The 14,396-nt window shown below is 33.9% G+C and overlaps 1 protein-coding gene across 1 annotated transcript; it reads left to right on the top strand.

The window, feature by feature from the left end:
• Positions 1-671: 671 nt before the first annotated feature.
• LOC127794741 (uncharacterized) lies at positions 672-4,391 on the top strand. Its single transcript, XM_052325987.1, has 4 exons — positions 672-995; positions 2,846-3,100; positions 3,440-3,796; positions 3,909-4,391. The coding sequence occupies exons 1-4, from the start codon at positions 672-674 to the stop codon at positions 4,389-4,391; spliced, it is 1,419 nt and encodes a 472-aa protein (XP_052181947.1).
• Positions 4,392-14,396: the final 10,005 nt, after the last annotated feature.

The raw sequence follows: 14,396 nt of genomic DNA, 5'->3' as shown, positions 1-14,396 counted from the left end.
TACAGACCTAGCGATGCCCTCATCAATCGATATATGTTTATTTATATATTTATATTCTACATTTAATTTATGTGTGTGTTTTATATTTTAAAAAATATATCATTGCTCTTTAATTTTTTGTATTTATATGTGTTGTTTTTATTTTAAATTTTATAAATTTATAAATATGTAAATTCTTTGTATAACATATATATAATATATGTACATACATATACTTCTTTTTGGTACACTGTCTAATATATATACTTAGTTTATGTGTACATGCATATAATTAAAAATATAATTTTTTAAAATATTTAGATAGTATAGAGAACAAGTGTAATTCATAAAATCAGAGTCAAAATCGTTAATCCATACAATCAGTTAAGTCAAGGTGTCTTTTTTTCATTTCTATTAAATTTAAGGCGTTTGTGCTTTTTATAAAATTTTAGAGGGGTTAAGTGTAATTTTCTCAAAATAATTTTATAATTTTTTTTATTAGTGTAAGCGACAGCGTGTCCAAAATTGAAAGTAAGACGGGGCGTTTAAGAAGGAAGAATGATGCCCGTTGCCCAATCAATGCCAAAAATCGGATAGCTGGAAGCAAACCGCCTCTGGATTATTTGAAATTGAAAACAACCAAATCCAAATCCAAATCCAAATCCCAATCCCTTGTGGATTTGAATTCCGTGATGGAAAGCTATACAAAGGGCATCTCCCCTCCTCTCTCTGCATTCCTTTGCTTTCGTTTTCTGCACGTCCAGTCTGCTCTGCGCTCTCCAGACAACAAGCTCTGTATTGCTCGTTGTTTCTACGACTCTTTTCGATGCGAACTGTCGGGGGCAAAGCGAAGTTCGTATTCACCAGAGAAAACCCTTCGAATCTCCGCCAGGCAATTCGTTACAGGAATATTTTTCAGGTACGATATGATCATACGAATGTGGGTTGAAGGATCTGGAGATCGGAACTTGTTCTATTTCCTGTCTTGTTTTGTCGATCGTAATCGTATGATTGTTGTAGAGCTTGAAATTCCATAGATTTTGCGTTTTTAGTACTTTTCTTGCTTAATCAGGATCAAAAGTGCTGTGTTTTCTTTACATATCTATATATATGTATATACCTATTTAATGTTTTCAACTGTGGTTCAGTAGGGATGACTATAAAATAAAATTGAAGTACTTATAATCTCATCATATGTCATTCTTGATTCTTTGTATTTCTTTTATTTTAGTTTTGATTAAAAAGGAAAACTACTGGTTAGAAAAGTTAAAAAATGTTCTCTATATGATATTATATCACTCTGGGACCAGTGGGGTGGCAATTGAGTCTTATATCACTCGGGGCTGGTTTGGAGTTCATCAACCACCCCGCCCCCCTCCCCCCGCCGATTTTGCATGCACGTTATGATCTCCCATGCACGCAACATAATAATTTCCTCTTTCCTTGGATCACCTCCTTTTCATGGGTAAATTTTTCTCTTTTGACGTCTTTAATAATGTTTGGTCCTCTCATGTTTTTGCTGTGTTTTGAATTGCAATAGCCATCTCATAAGCCACACTAGTTTAGCCTGGCCTTTTATAGTCCAACCTCTTTTGTCACAAAGTTGTCCTTGAAATAGCTTTTTTGATTATTTTTAAATCCCACAATTTGCTTCTTGGGCCCATTTTTTGATATGGGGGAATAAAGGGCAGTAGGGTTGGCCCTGATATTTTAAGAGCCCTAAACAAAACTTTATACAAGGCCATATACATTTAAAAATAAAATTATATGTAATGAATATGAATAAAATATTTTTATTATATAAAAACATTCAAAGTTATCAAAATAATAGTTTAAAATTATAATATTTTATTTTAAATTTACTCTTCTAGCATTTTTAGATGAAAAATTAATTTTTTTTTCTAGTAGACATAATAAATCAATTCAAATATGAAAATCAATACAATATCAAATTTAAATGTAATTGAGGAACAATAGAATGTAGTTAGATTTGATATTTGAATTGAAATCTGCAAAATAAATTACAAAAGAACACGACTATGAAAAATAGAAGAAATTAATTGCACTTTCCCTATAGCCCACAAAACAACCACCCACCACTACCAAAATTTTTGAGAACTTAGTGTGTACTTGTTTTCTCATTAAAAATAATTTTTTGATGTTCCCATTTTTTAACGTTAAAATTTAAAATTAAAAGAAAGAAAAGTCAAACAAAATTTCCAAACTCAAACAATAAACCGAAGAGCAGTGCATATCTAAACAGAATAGTGGCCTTTTGCTAATGGCAACTAGTGAGTAGCAACGATCGATTGGCTGGAGACAACGAAGAGGGGAGTATGTGAGGGAGATGAAGGCAATGGGGGTTTGAACTTTAGAAATTTGGATATTTGGCTAAGGAAAATAGGCAAGACATCTTTGGCCATTATTTTTGATTTTTTTTTTTTTTGAAACATTTAGTTATTAAATAAAAAATAAAATAATTTTTAAAAATAATATTAATAATTATTTGATTGATAAAAATAAAATAATTTAAGATTGTGATAATTGATAAAATAATTTAAATTATGATAATTATTAAATAATTTAAATAATAATTTATGAGCCTCCCTAAAATTATCCCCCAAAAAAGTTAAAATTAGTTGGATGGGGGGGGGGGGGGGCGCGCTGAGGGCACGCCATAAGCCTATGCCGAGTGGTTAGGCACTCTCTTGGCCCAACTTTACAATTCTTACAACATAACACTTCTCAGTAAAAAGAAGTCAATTTTGGTAATTGATAAGCCATTTCTAATTTTCTATTTGGCATCCAAAGCGTTTTTTGTATGAAAAGATAAATTGTAATTGAAGTGAGTTTCCAATCCTTCTAGTGCAATCTGAATATAAGCGGAGCTTCTTCAACCTTAGCGATATCAGGAAGAAAACCTGTCAATGGATGTGACAATAAGCGTTTGAAGGTGGACATAAATGGCATGTACCGTAAGGTTGTTGCAAAAGCATGGCAAGATACTGAAGAGGAAGAGTTTGATTGGAGAGAAATCATTCCAAGTTCACAATATCACAGCCAGAGGAATGGTCTAGTTTCATCATCCAGTACACCTCTTGTTGCAGATTCAGTTCCAAATGTAAGTTAACGTTTCTCAAATTTAATTGTTAACTTCTGAATATGTGTTGCACTTGAGATCACTTTTAATTCTTGTCTATTGATATGTGTGTGTGTGTGTATTTCGTATTTTATTCAGTCCGGCATTGGCTTTTGTGTTGGTACATCCTATTATTAGTGCCTATTTGAATTATTCTGCTTCCTTTATTTTAACCCCTTTCAGATTAGTCAATTGCATAGTTTCCTTATTGGATTGTTTTTGGGTTTCTTTTTCTCCTCCTCTTTTGCTTACGTGTTGGATTGTATATACTGTTTTCTCTTTTATAAATGTTAACTATTTTCACTACATCGATCCTAGCAGAATTTGGTTCCAGCTGCTGCTGCAGTTCCAGCCGTGGTTTCCAGCCCATCTCTCACACCTCCCTATACTCGTGGCACTATCACAGCGAACAACTATGCCATGATCGATGCCCTTCCAAATCCAATTCCTCAAGTCCATCCATCTATGTCTATGAACAATGCTCCAAGCAGTATCAGCTCTATGAATTTGCCACCTTTACCGCCAGGGCCTCGTCCTGCTTTTTCACAAAGCATGCCCATGCCACACAATCCAGTTCCCATTTCCTTTAACGCTCAAGTTGGGGGTGCACTCTCTGCTTTTACTAGTTCTCGCAATGGTGAACGCTTAATCTCATTTACAAATCGAGCTCCTGTACAGGTATGCGTTGGGATACTGTTTCTCCATATTTCTTTACTACGTTAATTTATTATTATTATCATCATTCAGTGTGATAAAAGATTGTACCTGACTTGAGGAATTTGATGTTTAGGATCCTGTGCCGCAGCTGCCGCTTGACTTCAATCCTAATTTTCTTAAGATGCATCATGAGTCTGTACTAAATGCTTTATATGCCGATCTATCAAGACAATGCGGAAGGTGTGGTTTTCGTTACAAATCCCAAGAAGAGCATTACAAACATATAGATTGGCACGAGAGGAAAACCCAGATTTGCAATAGCCGTAAGGGTAGCAGCAAGGAGAAGCCTTCTCGGCGATGGTATGTAAGCGCTGGCGTTTGGCTTGGTGGTGCAGGAGCACTGGGAACTGAGAGTGTGGTGAACACGAAGGATGATCAAGAATTTGCTGTTCCTGCCGATGATAATCAGACCACGTGCGCTCTCTGTGGAGAACGTTTTGATGACTTTTTCAGTGAAGAGACTGACGATTGGATGTATAAGGGGGCTGTGTACATGAATGGTCCCGGCGTGGATGGGTCTCTGTTGGGTCCCTTAGTGCATGCTAAATGCAGGTAGATTTAGATCCATCCTCCTTGTTGCCCTCTCTGTATTAACCCTGAATTTCTAGCTTCTTCCCAACTCTAGCTCTTCATTTTGATGTATTTTTTTCCATCTAACTATAGAGTTCAAAGCTGTAGCATAAACAAAATGTTGTTAGTGTACAACAATTCTTCTCTTCTCTTCTCTGTGCAATCAAATTAAGTTGCTGGGAAGAGAACGCCATTTTTTGTTTGTAGTATCTGTTTATAAGAAATAAGAAGTTCCTGGCATTCTTTACGGGTCTCCTCGTTTTTGTTTTTGTATTCTGTTTTCGTCAGAGTGATAATGATGTAAGATTTATGTTATGAAATTGCCTTCTTGCACTTTCTTGGTGAAGCATCTTAATTATCAAGATAACATTATTTTTGATCTCCGAATTGCTACAATAATAAGGTATTAGTAATATTAATGATTGCTTTTCATGTACAATTAACTTGAAATTCCTAATTCCTATGATTATTATTATGTATAAAATTTTGACAAAAAACAATAAAAACTAACGTGCAAATGGGTTCAATAATCTTCCTAATTAAGAGGTCTGGTGTAGGGAAATGGATCAGAGATGTCGTTTTGGCATTTCTGAATCATTTTTCATTTCGAAAATGGTAAAAAAGGTCCAAAACCCCTCATTTTTATAATTTAAAAAACGTTTCGAAAATGTTTCACAAATTACAAAATATTATGAGGCGCGTTTCTGGCAACCCAGCTTGCTGCTGCGTCCCGTGCATCAGAGGTTAGGAGGGGGTGAATGAGGTGGGCTGACCCGCTTGGAAGCACGGAGGAGCTCCGGCGGAATTTTGTAAAGGTCTTCGTCGACAGGTTTGACCAGAGTGGCGGTGGCGGAGACCTGACGCTGCCGGCGATTTTGACCCTGGGCGCCGTTGTCCTTCGGGCGGTGCTCAAAAAGCTGTTTGCTTGGTGGTGCCGTCACGTAGTCAGGCCCGACTACCACCACCTTCTTCCTCACTTGATTCCGCTTGTTGTCGCCGCCGCTTGTCTGCAACATAAAAAAAAAAAGAAGAAAAAGAAATCAAATTAACGGCAAATCGAGGCGGAATTAGTATTCCTGCATTATATCTAAGAAAGAGACTCAGATATGAATTAAATAATTAATGGCCTTTAGGGAAGGCTTGGCGTGCAGATCAGCGGCGGGGCGGGGCGGAGCTGAGCTGCAAGCAAGCCTGCCTGGCGCACTCGAAGTACTGGGTGATGGGCAGATCGTTGGCGTGTTCTCAGTTTCCGAAAGCCAGGATTTGGCCACTCTTCTTCCCAGGGCCGGCCCAAGGGTTATTGGGCCCTAGGCGAGAATTAGTTCAGTGATCTTTTAAAAAAATAATAAAATTCTTAAATTTTTTTTTTAATTTTTTTGAGATATAAAATTATTAATTAAAATTTTGTATTCTAGTTTACAAAGTAATTTTTTTAATTGACAATATAAACAAATTATTTAAATTTTCTTGTGACATAGTTGAATATAAATAAAAATTTATTAATTTTAATTTAAAAAAAATATTTTTGCTAAAAATATAATAAGATGAATGGTTAATAATATTTTATAAATTGTCCATACATTTGGAAAAGAATTTACTCTTTTTACAAAATTTAGTATCGCAAGTGGTGTTTTTATTTCTACGATTGTAATTTTTTAAAAATTTTTAATTATAAAAATAAATCTAAACCATTAATATTAGAGAACATATCTTGTTTTAGAAAATTTTCAAAATTTAAACAATGGGTTAAGTGTCAAATTAAAAACATGAACTTGTAAAAGTTTTCATCTTTTTGTATAAGAAAAAATAATAAATATATGCGTTGCGTAACTCCAAAAAGGAAAGTGCTATTGGTACTTTGTGGGTTACACTATAGGCTACATAATGTAACTAAAATGTCCAAAATACTCACCCAAGGTGATAAAGTGAGACAACATGAAGCGGTGAGGCGCATGACTAAAATACCCTTATCCAAGGCAGTGAGGCGACACGAGACGGTAAGGCGAGGCAATGATGCATAAGGGGTATTTTTGTCATTTATAATGTATTTGTGTAGCCCATGGAGTATTTATAGCATGATAGTCATAACATCAACAGATAAATTAGCCATATCACAAAAAACTAAATTAAGATTATGACAACCACATGGTGTATAAAACGTTCTAGAATTTATATCTACTAAATTTTTTTTATACATCTTGTTGTTTATCTTTTATATTAGATCCATTATTATATCCTTGTCTTCACACATTACTTATGTTAAGTTCAAAATTTTTTATTTTACTTATGAGTAGATTAAAAATATCTTGATTAGAGTTATCATCCACTTTTAAAAAATTTATGAAATACTCTTCTATTTTTATCAGACTTGCTGAAATATCTACATATTTTAATATAAAAGATATTTGTTCTTTATAATTTGCATCTGGGGTACAATAAAGTATAATTGAAAAATATTTTGATTCTTTGATTTTTTTTTAATAATTGTATTTCTTATTTCTAATGCTAAAATATTTATTAACTCATTTTATATATTATGACCAAGGTAATGGCTATGAATTTCTTCGTTTTAAATGTGTTTAAGGTGTTTTGGCATTATTGGATCAGACTCAACAATCATTTTAATTAAACTTAAAAAAATTCCGTTATTATCTTGATAAATCTTCTCATTTGTATCACGAAATGCCAAATTATCTTTTGAAAGAATTTTTACAATAACAATCATTCTTGTTAGTACAATATTCCAATACTCTCTTTATTTTTTTTTCCTCTTGTAAATATTGATCAATTGTTTTATTTTTAAGTAATTTCATCTTAGTATCAATCCAATTGTTCATATTTATAGCATGTTCATGACTTTTAAATTTGACACTAAGATTTTTCTAATTTTCACATCCTTCATTTGCTAATTGACTTGTATTTTATTTCAAACTAAATAATTTACAACAATAACAAAATATTTTATCTAATTCTTTTGAATATATTAGCTATTTTCTATCATGTTTTTTTCTTTTTGGTAAATTTTAAATGTAATGAATTGCAGAAAACTATCTAGAATTTTTATCTCTTAAAAATCTAAAACCCATAAATTTTCAAAAATCATATACTATTTCTAACTAATAATGTGAACTGAAAATATCTCCTTTTACTAAAATCATTTTCTTTTGCAAAAGAAATTTGATATAAAAAGAAGAAAATTATAAACTTTCACAATATGCCATGTAAGGCCCACTTCCAAATATTTCTATTACCATAAAACATTAGAAAGAATGTCATTACAGAGATGATATAGAACAAAACTGAACTCAAATAACCACTCATTTTATTTCTAGCAGTGGAAATTTAAATAAGATTTAATTACATTTTCAATATCTCATAACTCTAGGCTTGATGGCCATACAAAATAATAAGAAACTCAAATGCCAATAAACATAACAAATCCTCATCACTATAAATCTCACCAAATCACTAACTAAGATCTTTGAAGTTAGTACGCGTTTCCGTACACCACTATCCCTGGGCTATAGTTCTACTAGACTCGCCTCCCAATAACAGTCATTCCTTTACTAGGAATGGAAAAGAAGATCAAGTGAGCCACAAGGCTTAGCAAGTTTGAGAAACAATGAACAATTATAGTGCATTTATTTACGAGAATTAATTGTTGATTATTCTTGTTGCCAATTTATTTGTGGACCCAGAAAGTCCCACCTAAAAAGAAATTACTTTCAAAGAGAAAATAAATAAATTAGTAATTTTATAATTACTAATTATAGTGCATTTATTTATTGGATAAATAAGAATAATTAAATAATTATATTATGAATGTAATTATTTAATTATAGATTGGGTTGGGCCTTTTACTAGTACATTAGGCTTGGCCCAATGGCACTATTGGATTCAAATAAATTCCATTGGATTGGGCTTGGTCCAATTGCATTAAATGGAATGGGCTTGAGAAGCCCAACCCATTTAATGAAGAATAGTTTTTTAATTGGAACTATAAATAGCTCCAAACTCTTATTTTCTCTCATAAGTGTCTTCTTGATTCACTTGAATGTAGAGAGAATTTTGGAGAAGTGTTCTTGAATCCAAGAGGTAAGTTAGAAATTTTTGTGAAAAATTTCTTCTACTTATCTTCTCTCTTTGATATTCTTGAATAGAAGTGATTTCGGGTGGACCGACTCGGCATCCTACACTTGGAGGATTATACGGCGGGAAATCTAACGGTGAAATAAAATTTCATCAAAGAGGTATTTTTCGTTTATGCTTTCGTTTTATTAAACCATAATTTCTGAAAAACGGGATACCTCCAAATTAAATTTTAATTTCCGCTGCGCATATGATAATTTCAATCTCTTCAGCTCTCAAGCCATAAATCGATGTATACAAAAATGCATAATTTCAATAAAACTTCATAAATAAATATGGAGCCAACCTATTAGACTATGACCACCTCGTCCCGCACCAAGTGCTCTAGGATACCCTTTCTCCCTCCGTGCAAAATAATAGATGCGCAATATATATATAACGTGTACATGTATGCATCATGTATGTATTTGCCAACCACATGCATTTAAATTCTTGTTTCCTCAATATTCATACTTTCAACACCACTTGCCCATACTAGGTATTTTACCATCATCATATAGATTCAACATATCTTACTTCATAACATTTACCACATTGAAGATGTAATTTATGATACAGAAATGATTGATGTAAATTATAACACAGGAATAATTTTGAGAGATGCTATTTAAGATTAAATCTTGATTCACCAATTGAGGAATATTATAGATTTAATAACTATTTTTCCCATCGTATGATCTTTGTGAATTCATTAACTAGTGTCAGTATGCATTGACTTGCATTTGTGCTCATAGCTCAAATTCATGATTTGTCCCCATGCAATTAGAATGACCACACCACGCAGGTTTGTTCATTGACAAGCTAGTGTTAATCTTTTACACAAACAGTGGGTGTTAAATTTAATGACCACATTCTGAGGAATATTTAGAAGGAATTTCACTAAGGAATCTCATAATTTGGACATATTTGAGATCATTTAAAATAGATAAACCGTGTATTTCATACACTTACAATGGTCACGCTTGTGTATTCTTATTTACTATCAAAATCGACTTAACTTGCTAAAGGAAAGTATTGTTCAAGGCAATTTGATTTCCAAAAGATGACCGAGGTGGAGGCCTACGACAAGGTTGGAGCTTGCGGCCAAGGGCATGAGCTTGTGACAAGGGCTTGTGGCAGGAGCTCGCGGCCACGAGTCTTACGACAAGAGGGCATATATGGAAGAGCTCGCGAAAAATGGATCGTAACAAAAGCTCGTTGAAAGAGTTCAAGGCAAGAGCTCGCGAAAAAGGGCTCTTTACAAGGAGGCATATAAGCATGAACTCATGGCAAAGGGCTTGGGGTAAGAGTTTGCAGAAAGAACTCCCAAGAAGGGATGAAGCCAGAACTCGCAAGAGAGCTCACAGTAAATGATCACGAGCAAGAGCTTGCAGGAAAGAGTTCGTAGTAAAGCTAACGGAAAGGCTTGAAGTTGAGCTCTCAGAAAGAGCTCGCAGGGAAGGGCTCGCAATAAAGACCTAGCGGAAGGCTTGAGGGAAGAGCTCACGCAAGAGCTCGCAGAGAGAGTTCGTAGCCAAGGGTTTGGGGTAAGGGCTCTCAGAGAGCTCGTAGTAATGAGGCTTATGGTAAGGAGGCATATAGGCATGAGATCACGGCAAATGACTGTGGTAAGAGCTCGCGAAAAGCTTGAGACAAGGTTCGTGGAAGAGCTTGAGGAAGGAGCTCACGGCAAAGGGTTCAAGGTTTTTTCTATTACAATATATATACGAATATGGTGCTAATCAAATATTCAAAGTGATATTCAGATGAGGCAACAGGCATTCAAATGGCTGTAATATTATGTGAGTATCATTCGGATGATTCAAGGGGTATTCGAATGGGACTTATATATATTTGAGAATGTTATTCGGATGCGTCACTTATGCTTATGCGAGTTGCATTTGGCCATATATACACTATTAAGCTCAAGAAGATACAAAAGTGAATAGGGTCTCGTATCTATATCTAGACAAATAAATTGTCATTCACTGAATGGAACTTGGGGTGGAAACAAACTCCCATTTGAGAGCACAACAAGACCCTAAAGAGATAGTAAACATTTTGCAGAAAGACTCAACTAAAGAAGGTCATAGACAGCACTATCAAAGTTAAACACGACAAGCCAACATGATAAGAACGATAATAGACTCGCATCAGTAAATAGAAAATATAAAATAGCTTGCACGAAAATAAAAGATGGTGCAAGGGAACTTGCATTGAAATACAGAATGTATAAGAGAGCTCGCACTGGAAATAAAGTGGGAGTGTAAGAAGAACTTGCTTGAATGAAACTTGGGGTGGAAACAAACCTTATTTAAGAGCACAACAAGACCCCAAAGAGATACTAAACATTTTGTAGAAAGACTCAACTAAAGAAGGTCATAGACAATGCTATCAAAGTTAAACATATCAAGCCAACATGATAAGAATGACAATGGACTCACATCAATAGACATAAAATATAAAATAGCTTGCACGAAAATAAAACATGGTGCAAGGGAATTTGCACTGAAATACAGAATGTATAAGAGAGCTCGCACTGGAAATAAGGTGGGAGTGCAAGAAGAACTTGCCTGATGACTTAGCGATGTAGAAGAATCCCCTCTCCTCCAGAACTCCTATCAGCCAAGACGAAGACACCCAAACGTGAAGTCTGAGGGAAGAAAAAATATATGGAAGAAAGTTGAAGAAGGAGAGGATCAAACGTAGCAAAAGTGCAGCAGGGCGCAGTTGCAGATGGAGCATGAAGAAGGAAAGATGCATAGTCTGTAGCTGCAACTTGGTTGAAATGAATTGATTGCCCTTCACCTTTACAATGGTCAAAAGGAAGACCAAGGGTATTATTGACATTTGTTGGCCAATTTAATTTTTATTAGGATTTTCTTTTAAAAATTTCAAATCTCATTTCTTGATTGGGCTCAACCCATGCCATGGGCCATTCGATGGCCCAACTCACTGATCCAAATAATTCTCCACATCTAAGCCTATTCTTAATATAATTAAAATTCTAAACACATCTCAGTGGCACAATTCACTTGGACTTTCCCCACAAATTCTGGATTTCATTTAGATGGGCTACCAAATTCTCATTTCCACTTACTCTTCATTCCATAAGCAAAAGAAAAATATTTTCAACCCTTTATTAATTAAAGCAAAAGTTTTTTAACTCAAAATAAAATACTTGAAAATGCCTAAACCCCTTATTGGGTTGTTACATGCCATGTCATTACATTGTAAAGATGATTTTAGAAAAGAGCCATGGAATGAACAGTTCGGCAACCTCCTGAAGCTAGCTCATGGCCCCTCCATTTTTTTGGGCCCTAGGCATAAGCCTTAGTGGCCTATGCCTTAGTGGCCTATGCCTTAAGCTGGCCCTACTTCTCCCAATAGTAATACTCCTCATATATATATGTATGTATCCATAGTTAGCGCGCACGCGCGCGCGCACACACACACACATATATATATGAAATATAAATCGAATAAGAAGAAGAAAAAAAAGAAGAGACAGAAGAATTAAGGTGGTTTGTTTTGCATATAGGCTAACTTACATCCATTCTTGTTTTGTTTGGTAGCTGAGAAACCCAGAAGGAAAAAAAAATAGAGGAAAAGGGTGAGAGAGTGCGAAAAAGTTTACTTTAAAAGGTAAGGGTGAAAGTTATAACATCTACATAGTTATCATCGAGATAGAAGTTGTCTGTTTGAATATATTATGAAACTTATATTTATTGTATATATTTATTTTTATTATGTTTTTAATAATTTTTTATAATTTTTATATTAAAAATTATATTTATAAAAAAAATATATTTTTTAATTTACATTTTATCCCTTGTTTTTGTTTTCTACATTTTTAGAAAAATGTCGTTTCTCCGTTTTTATTCTGTTTTCTACTTTTTTAGAAATATTTTTCGTTTCTATTTTCGTGCAATTTAGATCAAGAGTAAACTATTCTCCTAAGAATATATATATATATATATTAATAAAGTAGAAGATTAATTTGGTTAGATGTTTTCTGGTTGGGATTTGCTTGGATCTAAGTTGGCATCGCATCAGGGGCAGATTCCCAAAGAGGGGGATTGGACTGGGTTTTAGCCCGTGCTAGCCTTAGTTGCCCATACATCAATATATATTCGAAGAATGATGCCCGTACCAACCTCCATCACCTCAGCCAAATGTCCACCCCACGCAGCCCATAGCCTACCTACTCATCCTTTGGATCCGTCATTTGGATTCACCCCTGCATGGCATCATGATATATGATATAAATTTTTGTAATGGCTTGGATGTGTTGTTTACTTGTTTACTTTTAGTTTTTGTATTGAACATGTAAAAATGTTTTATTAAATAAAAAATGCAAGTAGAAATGATACAAATTCTTAAAAACTATATAATTCTGACATTTAGCCGGTATGCATCTCTAGCAAGATTTGCACTACCAAAAGAATTACAATCTTTATCGCACTACCAAAAGATTTGCACTACCAAAAGAATTACAATCTCTTGAGCAAAAGCAAGGTATATGGAAAAGCTGAGAATAAGATTGCATACCGCGGAAGAGAGTTAATCTCTATTGCCCTCCCAATTTCTAAGAGAAGATATCAGTTTCAAGATTATAAGGATGAATCTTGAGAGAAATTTGGCTTATCGCTAAATTGTAGGAGAGAATCTTGATTGATATCACTTTTATTACCTACTTGGATTATCACGAGAATCCTTGTGGGTTTGCAAATCCTTAACAAGATCACCTAATCTTGGGACTTGGTTAGACCCTTTATAGTTTAAGATATGGAGCCCCAATTGTTAGCTTTGCACAAGTATGACATTACACACCCAAGGGGTGGGGGGCTGAATTGAGTGTATAAATTTTAAAAATCTTGTGGAGATTTTCAAGACAAGAATGAAAACAATGAAATATAAACCAAAAAAGTAACCAAAATATGTTAGAGACACAATCCACTAAATCCTCATACTTTATCAAGTAGGGCCTCTAGCATAAACCATTAAGAATTACAACCTCCTATTTATACATAGGCCCTCTAGCACAATTGTTAGGAATTATAACAATAAATACAAAGAGAAGATTTGAGAGTTGACACTCTCAGTTACAATGTCTCTCAATTAAAGATACAAAGGGTAAAACAAAATAATACAAATGATATTTATAGCCTTTTGAGAGAAAAATAAAAGTAGAAGCACTATAGTGAGAAGATACTTAATTATTGTAGGCTTTAATTACTTCATTTCCATCCATTAGCCTCTCTAGCGTATCATTGAACTGTTATTTATAGGCTTCTCTTGAATAAACTAGCCTTTAAGAGCCATTGGAGACATGTTAAAGTAGAAATGGTTGATAGTTTTATTAAACCGGTCGACAATTTACTTCTAGAAATTTGAAGCACACCATGGTTTTGGGCAAATGGTTTACATTTGTATAAAAATGGTCAACTTTTTGACAATAAGTGTCGAATCATTGTCGATTGTTTTTGAACTTAGAATCAAACAACCATGAACTTGAAAAATGTTTGTGAATGATTCTTAAGGATTGTTGACTATTTCAACTCTTAGGCTTAAATTGGTCGACATTTTGAAGACATCAAGTCGACATTTTTTTATCTTTAAAATAGCCCGAAATACAAAGGTATAAAATGGTGGATAGTTCCACTAACATGGTCGACAATTTTGGCTTCAAATGGAGTGTTCACGATATGAAAAATATTTTGACACTCTTAACATATTTGATATCTAAATAAATACTAAAATTGATTTCAAAATAAATAAATATAAAAGATTTTATTAAACATTAAAAGCATATATCAATTGACATTGATTGAATTGATTATTTTTCATTTCCAAATGTAAT

The sequence above is a fragment of the Diospyros lotus genome, chromosome 2 (genome assembly GCF_014633365.1).
Source record: "Diospyros lotus cultivar Yz01 chromosome 2, ASM1463336v1, whole genome shotgun sequence".
In the NCBI taxonomy this organism is placed as follows: domain Eukaryota; kingdom Viridiplantae; phylum Streptophyta; class Magnoliopsida; order Ericales; family Ebenaceae; genus Diospyros; species Diospyros lotus.
The sequence above is the reverse complement of the archived record's forward strand: the minus strand, read 5'-3'. Positions and strand labels throughout refer to the sequence as shown.

What these genes read in the sequence shown, in the direction of transcription:
- LOC127794741 (XM_052325987.1), top strand. Translation starts at nt 672, where the DNA reads ATGGAAAGCTATACAAAGGGCATCTCCCCTCCTCTCTCTGCATTCCTT. An exon ending in ATCGTAATCGTATGATTGTT is followed by an intron (nt 996 to 2,845) that starts GTAGAGCTTGAA and finishes CAATCCTTCTAG; the next exon opens with TGCAATCTGAATATAAGCGG. An exon ending in TTGCAGATTCAGTTCCAAAT is followed by an intron (nt 3,101 to 3,439) that starts GTAAGTTAACGT and finishes CGATCCTAGCAG; the next exon opens with AATTTGGTTCCAGCTGCTGC.